Source organism: Hippopotamus amphibius, chromosome 7 (assembly GCF_030028045.1).
Source record: "Hippopotamus amphibius kiboko isolate mHipAmp2 chromosome 7, mHipAmp2.hap2, whole genome shotgun sequence".
NCBI lineage: Eukaryota > Metazoa > Chordata > Mammalia > Artiodactyla > Hippopotamidae > Hippopotamus > Hippopotamus amphibius.
This window is the reverse complement of record NC_080192.1, coordinates 581,261-595,991: the sequence shown is the minus strand read 5'-3', so window position 1 is coordinate 595,991 and position 14,731 is coordinate 581,261. Positions and strand designations below refer to the sequence as shown.

The window sequence follows — 14,731 nt, the reverse complement described above, 5'->3', positions numbered from 1 at the left end:
TGGCCCACGGGGTTTGCTCTCATCTTTGTTATTTCCTTTCCCCTGTTCACTCTGTGCTCCGTGGTTCTTCCTTTCCTAGTTTCTGATGGTGGGAATTGAGGTCATTGATTTGCGGCCGTTCTTCGTGTGTAATTTGGGTGAATGTTACCTACTGAAGGACGCGTCATACGCTGGACCTTTAGGTTCTGCACTTTTTCCTGTTACAGGCAGTGAAGCAATAAACATTCTTACATCTTTGTACGATGATGTTAAAATACAGGCAGAATCATCCTCTTTGCCATTTGGGGTCTTCTCTTGGACAGCAGTTTGTACCTAGGAAAGTTTCCTTTTTGCCTTTCCTCTTTTCTTTCTGTTCTTTGTCCTCTGTTGGAGGCCTTGTCTGTTGTGTTAGTTCCCACCTCAGCTGCTCTACTTTTCTCTCGTCTGTCTTTGTCTTGTTCTATATTTTAGTAAATACTGCTGGTGTTTTACTATCTGGTGTCTTGCTGTCCTTGGGATTAATTGTGTTAAGGAGTTTTATGTGTCAGTTTTTATTCTGCGCTATTACACTCATTGGCTTTTCGGCATTTCTTGAGATGGTGGTTTTTTTGTTCAGCCTATTCGTGAGACGGACATTTTGACTGGATGACTTTCTATGGGACCTCCTTTATGTGCCCAGGGTGAAAAGCATGGTGTCCTGCTTGGTGAGTTGGTCGCGTAATGTGCTCCAGGGCTTTGTGGGGTCATGTCTTCTTCGTGTTTCTGTGCTGTTAGGGTAAGGTGCTGGCTGCCAGCTGTCTGGTCCTTGTCTCTGTTTTGGTCTTTGTTATGGTGATTTCCCACTGGAAGGTTTCTTCCTCTTTAATTGATCTGCTTTAAGTTTTTTTTTCTTTCTTAGAGTCAGCCTTGCTAAGTCCTAGGAGGGTCTTTTCTGGTTGTTGCTCCTCTTGGGTGGAGCTTATAGTACCCCAGGGGCCGTGGGGCTGCCAGGAGCCTGGGGCCTCCGCAGGTGAGGCTCCTTTTTCTTCTGGCCCCACACATGCCCCCAGGACGCTGCACTGGGGGAACGGGTCCTGACTGTGACCTGCACCTCCAGGTCCACATGAGAAATGGTCCTCCGGGTGCCCAAGTCTGCACTTCCCAGAAACCCGTCTGTGGCCCGAGTTCTGAGACAGCGTGAACCAGCTCTCGTGCCTTTGTTTGCTGGAGGCCAGATGCTGCTCACTGAACATTCTCTTCTTTTGTGCTTTAGAGCCTTCGTTGTGTTGCTCCATTGAAGGAAGAATTTTATTTTCCATATTTTGTTCTTTTTGTTGTGTTTAAACAAAACAAGAGAGGACTTCCCTGGTGGTGCAGTGGTTAAGAATCTGCCTGCCAATGCAGGGGACACTGGTTCGATCCCTGGTGCCACAACTACTGAGCCCACACGCCGCAACTAATGAAGTCCGTGTGCCTAGAGCCTGTGCTCTGCAACAAGAGAAGTCACCACAATGAGAAGCCCGCGTACCACAATGAAGAGTAGCCCCCAGTCACCACAACTAGAGAAAGCCCGTGCACAGCAACAAAGACCCAACACAGCCATAAATAAATAAATAAATAAATTAAAAAAAAAAACCAAGAGAACAGGGATTTCCCTGGGGGTCCAGTGGTTAAGACCATGCTTCCACTGCAGGGGGCACGGATTTGATCCCTGGTTGCGGAACTAAGATCCCACATGCTGTGTGGCACAGCCAAAAAGAAAGAGAACAGGCCACAGTGGAGTCGCTTATACAAAGCCCCACGTCACCAAACTGAGACTTGACTGAAGTGCAGCCTCGGCTCTCCCAGAAATGGAATCGTAAGCCAGTCAGCCTGGAGCCCCCCATCAGCACTGGGGAATCACCCCACTCTCGCCCCGTCCCCTCGAGAGTGGCCTTGCCCCAACCAACCCGCCTTTTTGCCTAAATTGCTTTCTGTCCCTGCTCCCTTCTGCCTATAAAAGCCTTTCATTTTGAACATCTCCTAAGAGCTCCTTTCTGTCTGCTGGATGGGATGCTTTACTGTCTGATTCGAATCAAATTTTGCTAATAATAAACTCTTAAGACTTTTAACATGCCTCAGTTTATCTTTTAACTGTTGGTTTGTTTGTTTATTGGCTTCATTGGGCCTTTGTTGCTGCACGCGGGCTTTCTCTAGGTGTGGCGAGCAGGGGCTACTCTTCACCGCAGGCTTCTCAGTGTGGTGGCTTCTCTTGTTGCAGAGCATGGGCTCTAGGCACATAGGCTTCAGGAGTTGTGGCACATGGGCTCAGTAGTTGTGGCTTGCAGGCTCTAAAGCACAGGCCCAGTAGTTGGGGGCGCACGGGCTTAGTTGTTCCACAGCATGTGGGATTTTCCCAGACCAGGGCTCGAACCCATGTCCCCTGCATTGGCAGGCAGATGCTTAACACTGCGCCACCAAAGAAGTCCCTAACTGTTGTTTTGAGTAAATTTCACAAAGTGAATCTTTACCGTCAGAGTTACTTTCCTTTTGATGCAGCTTCACAGGCTATATTTTCTTTTTTTTTCTACTCATCCACTTTATACATTAAAACAGAAATATTCCCCAAAAGAAAGGCATCCCTGCTATCCTGACACGTGTTTAGTTTTCTCGTAAAACTCCTGGGGTCCTGATGATGCTGTGGCCTGCGGTCCTGCTGGTGGTGCCTCCAGTCTGGTTCTGTTTGAGTGTTTCCTCAAGGTTCCAGGGCACTGATGCGTGTCGCTTTCTCCCACAGGACCACCAGCAGACGGTGTCACTTTGCACTTGAACAAGTCGTCCACTTGGGTGTAAAAGGTATTACTTTGTGGGATGATGGTGTTACATCTTCCCAGAGTGTTTTTAGAAGCTTCATGTAAAATTTTGTGTAAACCACAGTGTCTTCAGTCATATATTAGAAGTAAAACTGTGATACCCAATGTTTTTCTTTCTTTTGGGGAGGTTCAATGTTTTCTTACAATTCCAACTTGTAAGAAATAGCATGCTTAAATTATTAAACATAAAATGATTACACTCTGCTTTCCCCCCTTAATATAATTCATTTTTGTAATTACAAACAGACAAGTAAAGGCTTTGTTGCAAAGAATGTACGGTGCTGGTGTTACGCTGCAGCTGAGAAGCAGTGCACAGCACTGTGGGGGGAGGGGGGCAAACAGACATGAATTTCTTCAGGACTGGCTGCCTCTGTTCATCTTTCTTAAGCTTTTCAGTGATGTCTACCTTCTCATGTTTTCTTGTTTTAAAAGTGTTGTTTCCAGAAGAAATCATTTTACAGTCTCCCCAAGTGACGTGGAGTTGGAGCCCTGCACAAGACACCAGAGGTGATGGACAGCCCGCCTCCAAGGTAGCGCTTAGCTGTGCGTGAGTAGATGACAGGCATGCCCTCAGCTGCCTGGAGCATCGGGGTGGGGGGAGGGTAGCTCACAGGTAACCCCAAATCACAGTTACAGTAAAAGTAACACATTCACAGCATAGTTTAGCATGAAGTTTATATATCATTATATGCAGGGTTAAGACAGCTACATTATGCGAAGTAGGGAAAGGAAAGGTATGGCGATTTTGTGTGAGCGTATAAATTATTTTTAAATTAATGAGTTTTTGTGTACACTTGGACAGGCACTTTTTTTTAATAAATTTATTTATTTATTTATTGGCTGACTTGGGTCTTTGCTGCTGTGGGCCGGCTTTCTCTAGTTGCAGCGAGCAGGGGCTACTCCTTGTTGCAGTGTGCAGGCTTCTCATTGCCGTGGCGTCTCTTGTTGTGGAGCACGGGCTCTAGGGCTCAGGCTTCAGTAGTTGTGGCACACGGGCTCCGTAGCTGTGGCTCGCGGGCTCTAGAGCACAGGCTCAGTAGTTGCGGTGCACGGGCTTAGTTACTCCGCGGTATGTGGGATCTTCCCCGCCCAGGGCTCAAACCCATGTCCTCTGCATTGGCAGGCGGGTTCTTAACCATTGTACCACCAGGGAAGTCCTGGACAGGCACATTTATGTCATTACACATGCACAGAAGATGTCTGGAAGCACTGCACACCCACAAAAATTGTTAATCTGTAATCTGTAATATTGTGAACAATATTTTTTAATTATATAATTCAGTAGCTCCATAAATAGTAGCGTAGTACCTATTATGTGCCAGGTATTGCCCTAGGCTCTCCATGTATTTTCATGAGTGAAATGGAAGTGGTTTTATTTATCGTTGTGTTTCTATTAACAAGACAAACCCTCCATGCCACAGTCAAGCTTGTAACCTGTAATTCTGTGCTGTTGGAATTTGCTTTTTTGAGCATGTTTTGAATTTATAAAAAATAAAAATTTTTATTTTTTAATTTTTTAAATTAATTTTATTGGCTGTGTTGGGTCTTCGTTGTTGTGCTGACTTTCTCTAGTTGCAGCGAACGGGACTACTCTTCACTGCAGTGCATGGCTCCTCATTGGGGTGGCTTTTCGTTCCTAGAGCATGGGCTCTAGGCACACGGGCCTCAGTAGTTGTGGCATGCAGGCTCAGTAGTTGTGGCTCAAGGGCTCTAGAGCGCAGGCTCAGTAGCTGTGGCGCACAGGCTTAGTTGCTACACGGCACGTGGGATCTTCCCAGACCAGGGATCGAACCCGTGTCCCCTAAATTGGCAGGAGGATTCTTAACCAATGCGCCACCAGGGAAGTCCCAAATTTTTTCATTATATCTGGTATGTAGAAACCCTTTTACCATTTTATAGTCCCTCTCCAAAAATGAAGAAATGATAGCTTTAGAATGCCTACGCAATCCCAGAAAATTCTCTAAAGGAAACAACAAAAGGTTTCCATTAAAATCATCTGCCGTGTAATTTGTATCTGATCTCTGTTTTGTTCTGGAAATAGAAAATGGTCTTCATTGGAGACAGTTGCAATGTCATCTGTAAAACTGTCTTCACCTCATTTCCTGGTCCATCCCACTGCCCGGATTCTCAGGGAGGATCTGTGATGCTGGTGGCTATGAGGTGGAGGAAGTGTTGCTGTTTAGATGGGTCACAGTCCTGATTGGCTGATTCTTAGTACTTGTAAATGCAGAGTATTATCTTGTTATGGATTAGCTAGGTTGGAGATAAACTCAAGATCATTCCATGTATCAACCAAGGTGAGATTACAGGGACTGAATTTACCTTCCCACCTAAATAATTAAAAACCAGACAAAATACATGAAACAAAAGGTTCAGACATTGAGCATCCGTTATCACGGGACTGATTCCTGAGAGAGGAAACGAGGGAGGTGACCCCTGTGATCACCCAGCCCCAGCTCTCAGCTTTCAAAGCTCCCAGGCCATGAAGCACAGAGGGGGAGCCAGGTCGTCTGCTGAGTGCAGGAGGCAGCACTTAGCAGTTCAAGGTCAAGATGGAAGTTCACTGGGCAGAGCTTTCAGGGTCTGCAGTGTGCCCGGGAGTTTCAGCTTATGAGGGAAAGAGCCCCTGGAGAGCAGAGTAGACCCTGAGCTCCCTCGTGCTGAGAAGGCTTTGTTCCCACAGTCGGAGTGCACACGTCAGCAAGGGTTCCTTGGAGAGTGCTGCCTGAGGATGGGGAGCCTGGCCAAGTGTAAGGGCAAGCCTCAGAAGGAACGGCCTCTGCAAGCAATGTCACCGCAGCCCACGGTGCAAGCAGGGGAGGCTACAGGACTGTAAACACATCCAGCACCCGTGAAGGTGTCAGCTTCACTCCTTCTGGTGTCTGATCCGAAAGTAAAATAAAGTGAAAAAGAGAACCCATAATAAGAAATTTCAATCAGTTGAAACCAACCAAAAAATACAACAGTGGCAGAATTAGCAGACGTGCATATTAAAAGTTATTGTAACTATTCTCCATATGCTCAAGAAGGGAGAGGAACACAGGAGCACTTTTTAGTGGGGACAGGAAAGACATAAAAGACAGTTATGTTCTAGAGATGAAAACTCAATGTCTAAGATGAAAAATATATCAGAATTAAAAGCAGACTAGTCACTAGAGAAGAGATTAGTGAACTTGAAGACATAGCAATAGAAACTGTAAGGCAGAAGATAAGAGAATCTTTTTAAAAGCCAAGAAAAAACTAAATATAAAACTAAAAGAGTGTATTTTTTCTTAAAAAAAAAAACACATCAGTGAACCCTGAGACAACTTCAAGCAGCCTCACATCCATGCGGTTGGAGCCACAGAGAGGGGGGTGGGGGGGATATGAAAAAAAGTCATGAGTGGAAATTCTCCTGATTTGATGAAAACTATAAACCTGCCTATCCAGGAAGCACAACAGACTGTAAGTACAAGAAACACGAAGGACCCTGCACCAAGGCACAGGATAATCAAGTTCTTGACCGTCATGGGTGAAGAGGGAGTCTCAGTTATGCAGAGTGCCAGAGAGAAGAGCCTCCACAGACTTCCCACCCGGGGCAGTGCCAGCCAGAGGCCACTGGAACGACGTCTTTAAAAAGCTGAAAAGAAAATCTGTCCACCCAGGAGTCTGCACCCAGTAAGCACTTTTCAGAAATGCAGAGGAAATAGAAGCCTGCGCGGGCATAGGGAAGGTGGCAGGAGGAGGTCAGCAGACCTGCACTGGCTTCAGGCCTGAGGAAGGGGCGCCGGATGGGAGTGAGGGTCCCCACAAAGTGACGCAAAGGACTGGAAACAGCAGATACGTGGATACATTCACAGAGTTTTTTCTTACTTTTAAAACAATCATTTTAAAAGACGATGACTTTTTAAGAAGAGGGAAGTCCTGTCAAAGGTGACAGCGTGGATGAGCCTGGGGCGGGAGGGGGGTTATGCTGAGTGAGCTCAGGCCCCCACCACCGAGACAAGGACTGCATGACCCTGTCCTCTGAGCCCGTGGAGTGGTCAGAGCCACAGGACCGGAGAGTGGGGCAGGGGCTGCAGGTCACGGGCGGGAGGTCTCCGCTATGCAGGGGACTGCGTTCCAGCTCTGCTGAGCGCCTGCCCCGGCAGTGCACTACACAGTGTCAAACACTTAAAGTATGTCGACAGGGTAGGTCTTGTGTCTGGTGTTCTTCCCACAATAAAAGTTTTTAAGTAACGTTTTAAAAGAAAATTGACTTTTTAAAGCCAAAATAATAACAGTGTAGTGTGGCATTTGTAACATATAGATCTAAAATAGGCAGTAATAGGACAAGGAATAAGGAAAGGTAATGTTGCCAGTTTTTTATGCGTGAAGTGGTGTAATTCACTTCAAGTAAACTGATCAGTTAAAGACGTATACTGCAGACCCTAGAGCAACCACTGAAATACCAATACAGAGTGTTATCCCTAATAGACCAACAGAAGAGGTAAAAGGGAATCATAAAAATTGTTCCTTGAAAAGGAGGCAAAAAAAAAAAAAAAAAAAGGAGGGATACATGGTCAGGTGTGCTGTAACCTCACTTATGTTCTGTCCACTTGTACAGTCATTTACTAGGAGAGGGGTATTGACACCTCTGGCTGTAACTGGGTACCTAGAACAGCTGAGACACAGAACACAAATAACAGGGTGATAGATTTAAATCTAACCATATCAATAATCACATTAAATGTACATGGCATAAACACTGCAATTAAGAGGTAGAGATTGTCAGATTGGGTAAAAAAAAAAAAAAAAAAAAAGACCCAACTATATGCTGCCTGTAAGAAACACTATTTTTTGGGGGGGGTTACCACACTGCCTGTGGGATCTTAGTTCCCCAACCAGGGGTCGAACCCACGCCCCCTGCATTTGAAGCATGGAGTCTTAACCACTGGACCACTGGGGAAGTCGCAGAAATACATTTTAAATATAAAGACACAAAATCTAAAAGTGAAGGATGGAAAAGAGAACAATCAGAAGGATGGAGGGACTGTGTTAACATCAGAGTAGAATGCAGAGCAAAGACGCGAGGACACAGGCCATGTCCTGATAACAGAGAGGATGCTTCATCAGGAAAGAATAGCAATCCTAGCAAGAAACCGATAGAACTTCAGAGAGAAGTAAACAAATTCACCATAACTGTCAGAGATGTCAGTACTCCTCTCTCACTGATGATGGGAAAGGAAGAAAGGAAACAAACCACAGATGTAGAAACTCAAACAAAATCAAAGTGACCTAAAGGGTGTTTACACCTCTCCACCCAACAAGAGCCAAGTACATCTGCTTTGTTCAGAGGTGGGCACGAGATATTCACCAAGTAGACCTTATTTGAGGCCATCAAACAAGCCTCAGATTTAGCAGGACTGAAGTCATCCAAAGTGCATTCTCTGACTACACTGGGGTTAAACTAGGAATCAGTGGCATGGGGTCTTTGGAAAATACCCAAATCTTTAGAAACTGAAAACACTTATGAATAACCCAGGGATCAAAGAAGAAATGAATAGGGAAATTAGGAAGTATTTTCTTACCAGAATTAATATAAAAACACCATGTATCAAAAATTACAAGATGCTGCTAAGGAACTCTTTAAGGAAAAACATATGCCGCTAAATGCCCACATTTAAAATGATAGATTTCAAATGAATGGCTTCAGCTTCCTTCTTAGAAAACTAGGAAAAGAAGAATATGTGAAACCCAAACTAAGCAAGATGAACATTGGAATAGAAATCAATGAACTAGAGAACAGAGAAACAGTAGATCAGAGGGCCCAAAAGCTGGCTCTTCGAGAAGATCAATGAAGTTGCTAAACCTCCAGCCAAGACTGATCAAGGAGAAAAGAGGGAAGACACAGATCACCAGGATTGGGGAGAAGAGGCGACATCACTACAGAGCCTGTGGACATTAGGACACAGGAGGGGCTTCCCTGGTGGTCCATCAGTGAAGAATCTACCTGGCAGTGCAGGCGACACCATTCTATCCCTGGTCCCAGAAGATCCCACATGCCTCAGAGCAGCTGAGCCCATGTGCCACAACTACTGAAGCCTGCACACTCTAGGGTCCATGTACTGCAGCTGCTGAAGCCCACACACCTAGAGCCCATGCTCCACAAGAGAAGCCACCGCAATGAGAAGCCCATGCACCACAATAAAGAGTAGCCTCCACTCTTCACAGCTGGAGAAGGCCCTCACACAGCAACAAAGACCCAAAGCAACCAGAAAAAAAAAAAAAAAAAAAAAAACACAGGGATATTGTGATGGTGAGTTTTCTTGCTTGGCCATGAGATGCCCAGGTATTAAACCTGGTTAACCTGGATGAGGTTGGCCTTTGAAGGCGTGGATGGAGTAAAGCAGATCACCTTCCCTTCTGTGGGGGGCCTCACCCAACCCCAAGGCCTAAACAGAACAGACAGGCCAAGCAGAAGTGCCTCCTGCTCGACCCCCTTGAGCCACCTGGGACTGAAAATGTGGGCTCCCCTGGCCTCCAGCTGCCCGACAGTGGGCTTGGGCTTCTCAGCCTCAGTCACGGGAGCCGGTGTCTTATTGTGAGTCTCTCTGTCTGCGTTTACAGACAGCCTGTTGGCTGTGTTTCTCTGGAGAACTCATAATACACACACACGAGTGTAAATGCATCTTACGTGTATGTGAGAGACCTTTCATCCCAGGGATGAAAAGCTGGTTTAATATTCCAAAATCAGTCAATGGGATTCATCATATTAAGAAACTGAAAAGGAAAAACCATATAATCTCTGTAGACACAGAAACAGCATCTAAAAAAACCAACATCCATTCCTGATCAAAACTCTCAGCCAACTAGAAATAGAAGGGACTACCTTCCCCTGCAGAAATCTGCATGGTGAGCGGCTAAGCGCTCTTTCCCTGCGAGGTCAGGGCCAAAGCCAGTCTGCTCCTGCTGCTGGCGTTCAGCACCAACCAGGAGGTGGTCATCAGGCCGCTCGGCAGGAAAGATGCCTTGTAGGAAATCTGACGGACGCTAAAATGCAGCTGTTAGGAGTAGTGAGTAATTATAAGCTCGGGATATGAGATCGGTAAACAGATAAACCGTATGTATTAGGTGCACTGGCAGTAAACTCTGTTGCTTTTAAAATAGCGTCCACATGTTCTAAACTGTTGGGGAAAATTCCGACAGAAGATGTGCAAGACTATATGCTGAAAACTAGGAAACACTGATGCGATGAATTAACAAAGACCTAAAATAGGAGAGAGACTGCGTTCATGGGTCAGAAGACCCCAAATGGATGTATAAACTCAGCACTATTTGAGTTGGAATCTCAGCAGACCTTTTTTTGTAGAGATTGACAAGCTAATTACAAAATTCATAAATGCAAAGGGCCTAGAATTTTCAAAACAACTTTAAAAAAGAACAGAGTCTTGAGACACATTACAAAGGTACAGTGATCAAGACAGTGTGGTGCCATCAAGGGAAACCGATGCGTCAGCGGAACAACATAGACCCACAGGTATTTGAACAACTGATACTCTACAAGGTACCCTGGCAGCTGCAGTGGGGAGCAGACAGGCCTTTTAACGGTGGTGCTGGGACAGTCGGGTGTCTACGCAGAAAAGTGCACCCGGGTCCGTACCTCACAGCATTTACAGACGTCAGTTCAAAATTGGTCACAACCCTAAATACAAAACTTAGAATCTCTGGGAAACAACGTAAGAGAGAAGCTGCATGTCCCTAGACAAAGAGCCTTTAGATGTGATGATGCTGAGAGTGTGGCCTATAAAGAAAAATGGACACATTTGGAGTCCAATTAAATATTTTGCTGTTTAAAAGCCATTAGGACAAAGAAAAGACAGGTGAGAGACTGAACATGTTTGCAAATCACGTATCCGATAAAAGATTGTTATCGACTGGTAAAAGAACTGTGCGAATTCAATAATAAAAATTTTTTAAATGAAGCAAGGTTTGAGCAGATATTTTACCAAAGAGCACGCTCAGGTGACAGACCCGTGAGAAGATGCTCAGCAGCAGTCGTGAGGGAAGCACAGCCGCAGTGAGACTCCGCTGCCTGCCTGTCAGGGTGGCTGTGCCTCACGCCACTCGCGGGTGGGAACACAGGGCGGGACGCAGGGGACCAGCGCCTGAGAAAGCACGTGCCCCCAGCGAGCAGTCCAGGTGTTTCCCCAGGGGCAGTGGGAGCACGTCCACAGCAGCTTCCCTCGGCATGGCCCAGACCCGGAAACGTCCCCTGTCCATCCATGGGGGATGGCCAAACAGATGGTGTGTTCTCACCATGGACGACTTCTCGTCAAGGAAGAGGGGCAACCTGTGGATACACACGACCCAGGGAGCCTCCACGCGGTCAGTTACGCTGCGTGGGAACCTGTGTCTGCACTTCCATGTATAGAACATGCTAGAAGATGCACAACAGTCCGTGACAGCAAGAGGGAGTACAAGGGGGCCCTCGGGGCTTGCAAGACACTTATTTCTTTGTGGTGATGGGTTCATGGGTATAAATGTGTACAGACTTGTCAGATTACACACTTTGGATGTGCACTTCTTACAGTGTGTCAGTTACACTCTGCGAAACTCGGACAGTGGTGGGAGGGGAAATTGCTATGACCTCTTGGACTAAAATTTGACGATACGTATAAAATTTTCAGTGTGGGTCCATTTTTTCCGTCTGAAAGGACGTTGTTGTTGAGCTGTCAAGGAGAAAAACTACCATGGCTTCCACTTCTTTGACAAAACCTCAGATGCGTGGCCTTCTGGCCAAGCGTCTGCGATTTCATATTGTTGGAGCATTCATTGTCTCCCTGGGAGTTGCAACTTTGTATAAGTTTGCTGTGGCTGAACCAAGAAAGAAGGCATATGCAGATTTCTACAGAAATTATGATTCCGTGAAAGATTTTGAGGAGATGAGGAAGGCTGGTATCTTTCAGAGTGCAAAGTGATTTTGGAATATAAAGAACTTCTTTGGGTTGAGTTCCATGGAAGTTTGTCACTTACCTGTGTTCCTGAACTATGAAACCATGAACTATGAATATCTGGGCTAAGGAATAGTTTCTCTTAAAAAATTAAAAAATACTGTGAAAAAAAAAATTTTTTTCAGTGTGAAAACTCATATAGCAGTTTTACTTCTAGAATTTATGCTGTGAAAGTAATCAGGTAGTTGCACAAAGGTATACATGCAAAGCTGTTTATTACCACAATTGTTTATAATGGGAAATTTGAAAAACAGTTCCATTGGTCCAGGTCAGATTCAGTTTATATTTAAACACGCGTGCAAAACCAGTTCCTGGGCAAGAACTTGAACACGGTGGACAAGCAGTGCTGGGCCTCGCTGTACGGAGAGGCAGCCGAGGGTCGCTTGGAGCCCAGTCCTCACCTGAGCTCAAGGGGCTTCCTCACCCAGCGGAGGAGAGGGCCTCGGGGGTCCCTGCGCCGGGCTGGCCGTCAGCCCCTGCGAGTTCTCCCTTGCAGTTGGCAGGCTCCGCAGAAGAGCAGACACGCGAGACTTGAAGGAATGTAGTCCTTTGTTTCGGTGTCATCGTCACAAATATTAGTTTATATTTATTTTTAGGAGGGAATTTTAAAAGAAAAACTTTTTAGCAGCATTTTATTAGATATTCTGTATTTTCATTATGTCTTAAAGGGGATGATCTGTGATCTGTGCAAAGAGCTGTTGAGTAAATAAACCAGGCAGGATGCTGGTGACTGTTTATGTTCACACGTTAAGCCTGCGTGAACACAGATGGCTTTCTTTTTAAGCCATTTTTCTGCATTATTTTTCTAGAATAGGAAAGCTGCGAACGACCGAAGTAAGCATGTCCCAGAGGAGCAGCGGGCGGGTGCCCAGGACATGCCAGGGCCATGGGCCTTCGCCGCAGAGACCAGCAGGCTGGGTGAGTCTGCGGGCCAAGCGGCTCCTGCAGGGCTTTGGTTGGGGGATCCTCGGACAGCCGTAAGGACACATGATCTGACTGTCCTGGTGGCAGGCTGCTCTCGTCCACCTGTTACGACCACTCTTGACACCTCGGTGACACTGCACAGGTGACGTGGGGAGCGGGTGGAGTGGCCTCTGTCTTTGCTCTCAGCCAACTGTCCTCACTGCAAGTGACACTGGGACGGGTCGTGAGGGGCCCGCCTGTGACCTCTGTGACTTGTCTCTCCCCCTTGACACAGTCGGCAGAGCCCCAAAAGCGAGAGAGGAGTTTTTCAACCCCCTGCTCAATGAAAACCAGAAGTTGGCGGTGAGGAGGATCCTGAGCGGGGACTGCCGCCCAATCCCCTACGTGCTCTTCGGGCCGCCTGGGACGGGCAAGACGGTGACCATCATAGAGGCTGTTCTGCAGGTAACAGCAGACGGGGCCGGGGTCGTGGCAACCATGGCTGTGTACTCGTGTCATCGGAGAGTGTCCGTTTAAACCGTAGACCCAAACGTTGGAAAGAGCTTGAAAAACCTAGTTGTTTCATATTTAGCCAAGCTTGTTATGCGGCTGCGGGACTTTAAGAGCTCACTTCCTGGGCTTAGACAGGAATCGCTTCACTGCAGCATAGAAACTGCACGTTTCTGGTGCTTCCATCGAGATTTAAATTGTGTGTGTGGACATCGCATGCACGCACGCGTTCAGTGTCTGACGTCGCTGGGGACTCGGGTCACCCGCCGGCACCAGACCCGGGTGCGGGCTAACCCAGGGTCCCACCCGGGCAGTTTGGGGTCTGGGAGACGGGGACTCCGCCACCTGCACGCGGTGGCAGGGCCAGGCTCGGGCGTGAGGGGTGACGGGGCCCCCTCGGCGCATCCTAGTTGAGAGCCCGCGCCAGTGGGCTGGGTGCCGGCCGCTGACCCTTCCCCCTCTGCTTCCTCTGTGTCCTGGGGAAGGCCTCCCACGCTCTGCCGGACAGTCGGATCCTGGTGTGCGCGCCCTCCAACAGTGCGGCCGACCTCGTGTGTTTGCGGCTGCATGAAAGCCAGGCGCTGCGGCCGGGCACCATGGTCCGCGTGAATGCCACCTGCAGGTTCGAGGAGGTGAGTTTCCTCCCGGGGCCTCGTCCCAACACCACGCAAGGACACGAGGATCCTTTCTTTCCCGAAAATTCAGTGACGTTCTGCGTGTTCCCAGCTTTGTTAAATGCTGACACTACTCTTATTTTTCCCCAGAGGTACAGTTGCATTTTGGTTCTGTTTGTTTGCTATAAGTTCCCACTTTGGTTAACAAAAGAGGCTGGAAACATATGCAGTCGTTTTGGGGAAGGATCTGCAGGATTCTCTGTTACGTTCATGGTTCTAGAGTCTGTAAAACATGGACTAGATTGATGGGAAAACAAAAGACATTTAGATTTAAGAAAACCATCTTGTCATTACTTAGTCACAACTAAGAGGTGGCAGCAGGACAAGCTGGATTCCATTAGAATTCCATTCAGCTTAGAGACTATGTCCAGTTTAAAGAAATGCTCAGTAACCTGGCAGGTGGCCTGCCCCCCCGCAGACCATCACGGAGGCCATCAGGCCATACTGCAGAGACGGGGAAGACGTCTGGAAGGCCTCTCGCTTCAGGGTGGTCATCACCACGTGCAGCAGCGCGGGGCTCTTCTACCAGATCGGGCTGAGGTGGGCTCGCGGGGCTTCCTGGGCGGAGGCAGGGAGGAGGTGCCGGGTGCGGGCAGGAACGAGGGGCAGGGGCCCCGGGCTGCGAGGCAGAGCCTTGCTGGGCAGCACACGTGGACAGGAGCAACCCCGGGACTGCGTCTCCTCCAGGGTTGGACACTTCACACACGTGTTCGTGGACGAAGCGGGCCAGGCAAGTGAGCCAGAGTGCCTCATCCCCCTGGGGCTGGTCTCGGACGTCAGCGGCCAGGTGAGGCCTGTGCGCGGCCACCCCAACCGCGGCCCCTGCCCGCCGCACACCAGGGACTCATGAGCCAGCTGCTGA

The 14,731-nt window shown here is 47.7% G+C and overlaps 1 protein-coding gene across 2 annotated transcripts in view; it reads left to right on the top strand.

The window, feature by feature from the left end:
- The window catches only part of MOV10L1 (Mov10 like RISC complex RNA helicase 1), a 52,730-nt gene that overhangs the window by 31,987 nt on the left and 6,012 nt on the right, over window positions 1-14,731 (top strand). For both annotated transcript variants that reach the window (XM_057742052.1, XM_057742051.1), the window contains exons 14-20: window positions 2,735-2,793; window positions 3,243-3,343; window positions 12,592-12,700; window positions 12,981-13,150; window positions 13,681-13,827; window positions 14,288-14,409; window positions 14,557-14,656. In XM_057742052.1, coding sequence (XP_057598035.1) covers window positions 2,735-2,793; window positions 3,243-3,343; window positions 12,592-12,700; window positions 12,981-13,150; window positions 13,681-13,827; window positions 14,288-14,409; window positions 14,557-14,656 — 808 coding nt within the window. The remainder of the gene's footprint in view (window positions 1-2,734; window positions 2,794-3,242; window positions 3,344-12,591; window positions 12,701-12,980; window positions 13,151-13,680; window positions 13,828-14,287; window positions 14,410-14,556; window positions 14,657-14,731) is intronic.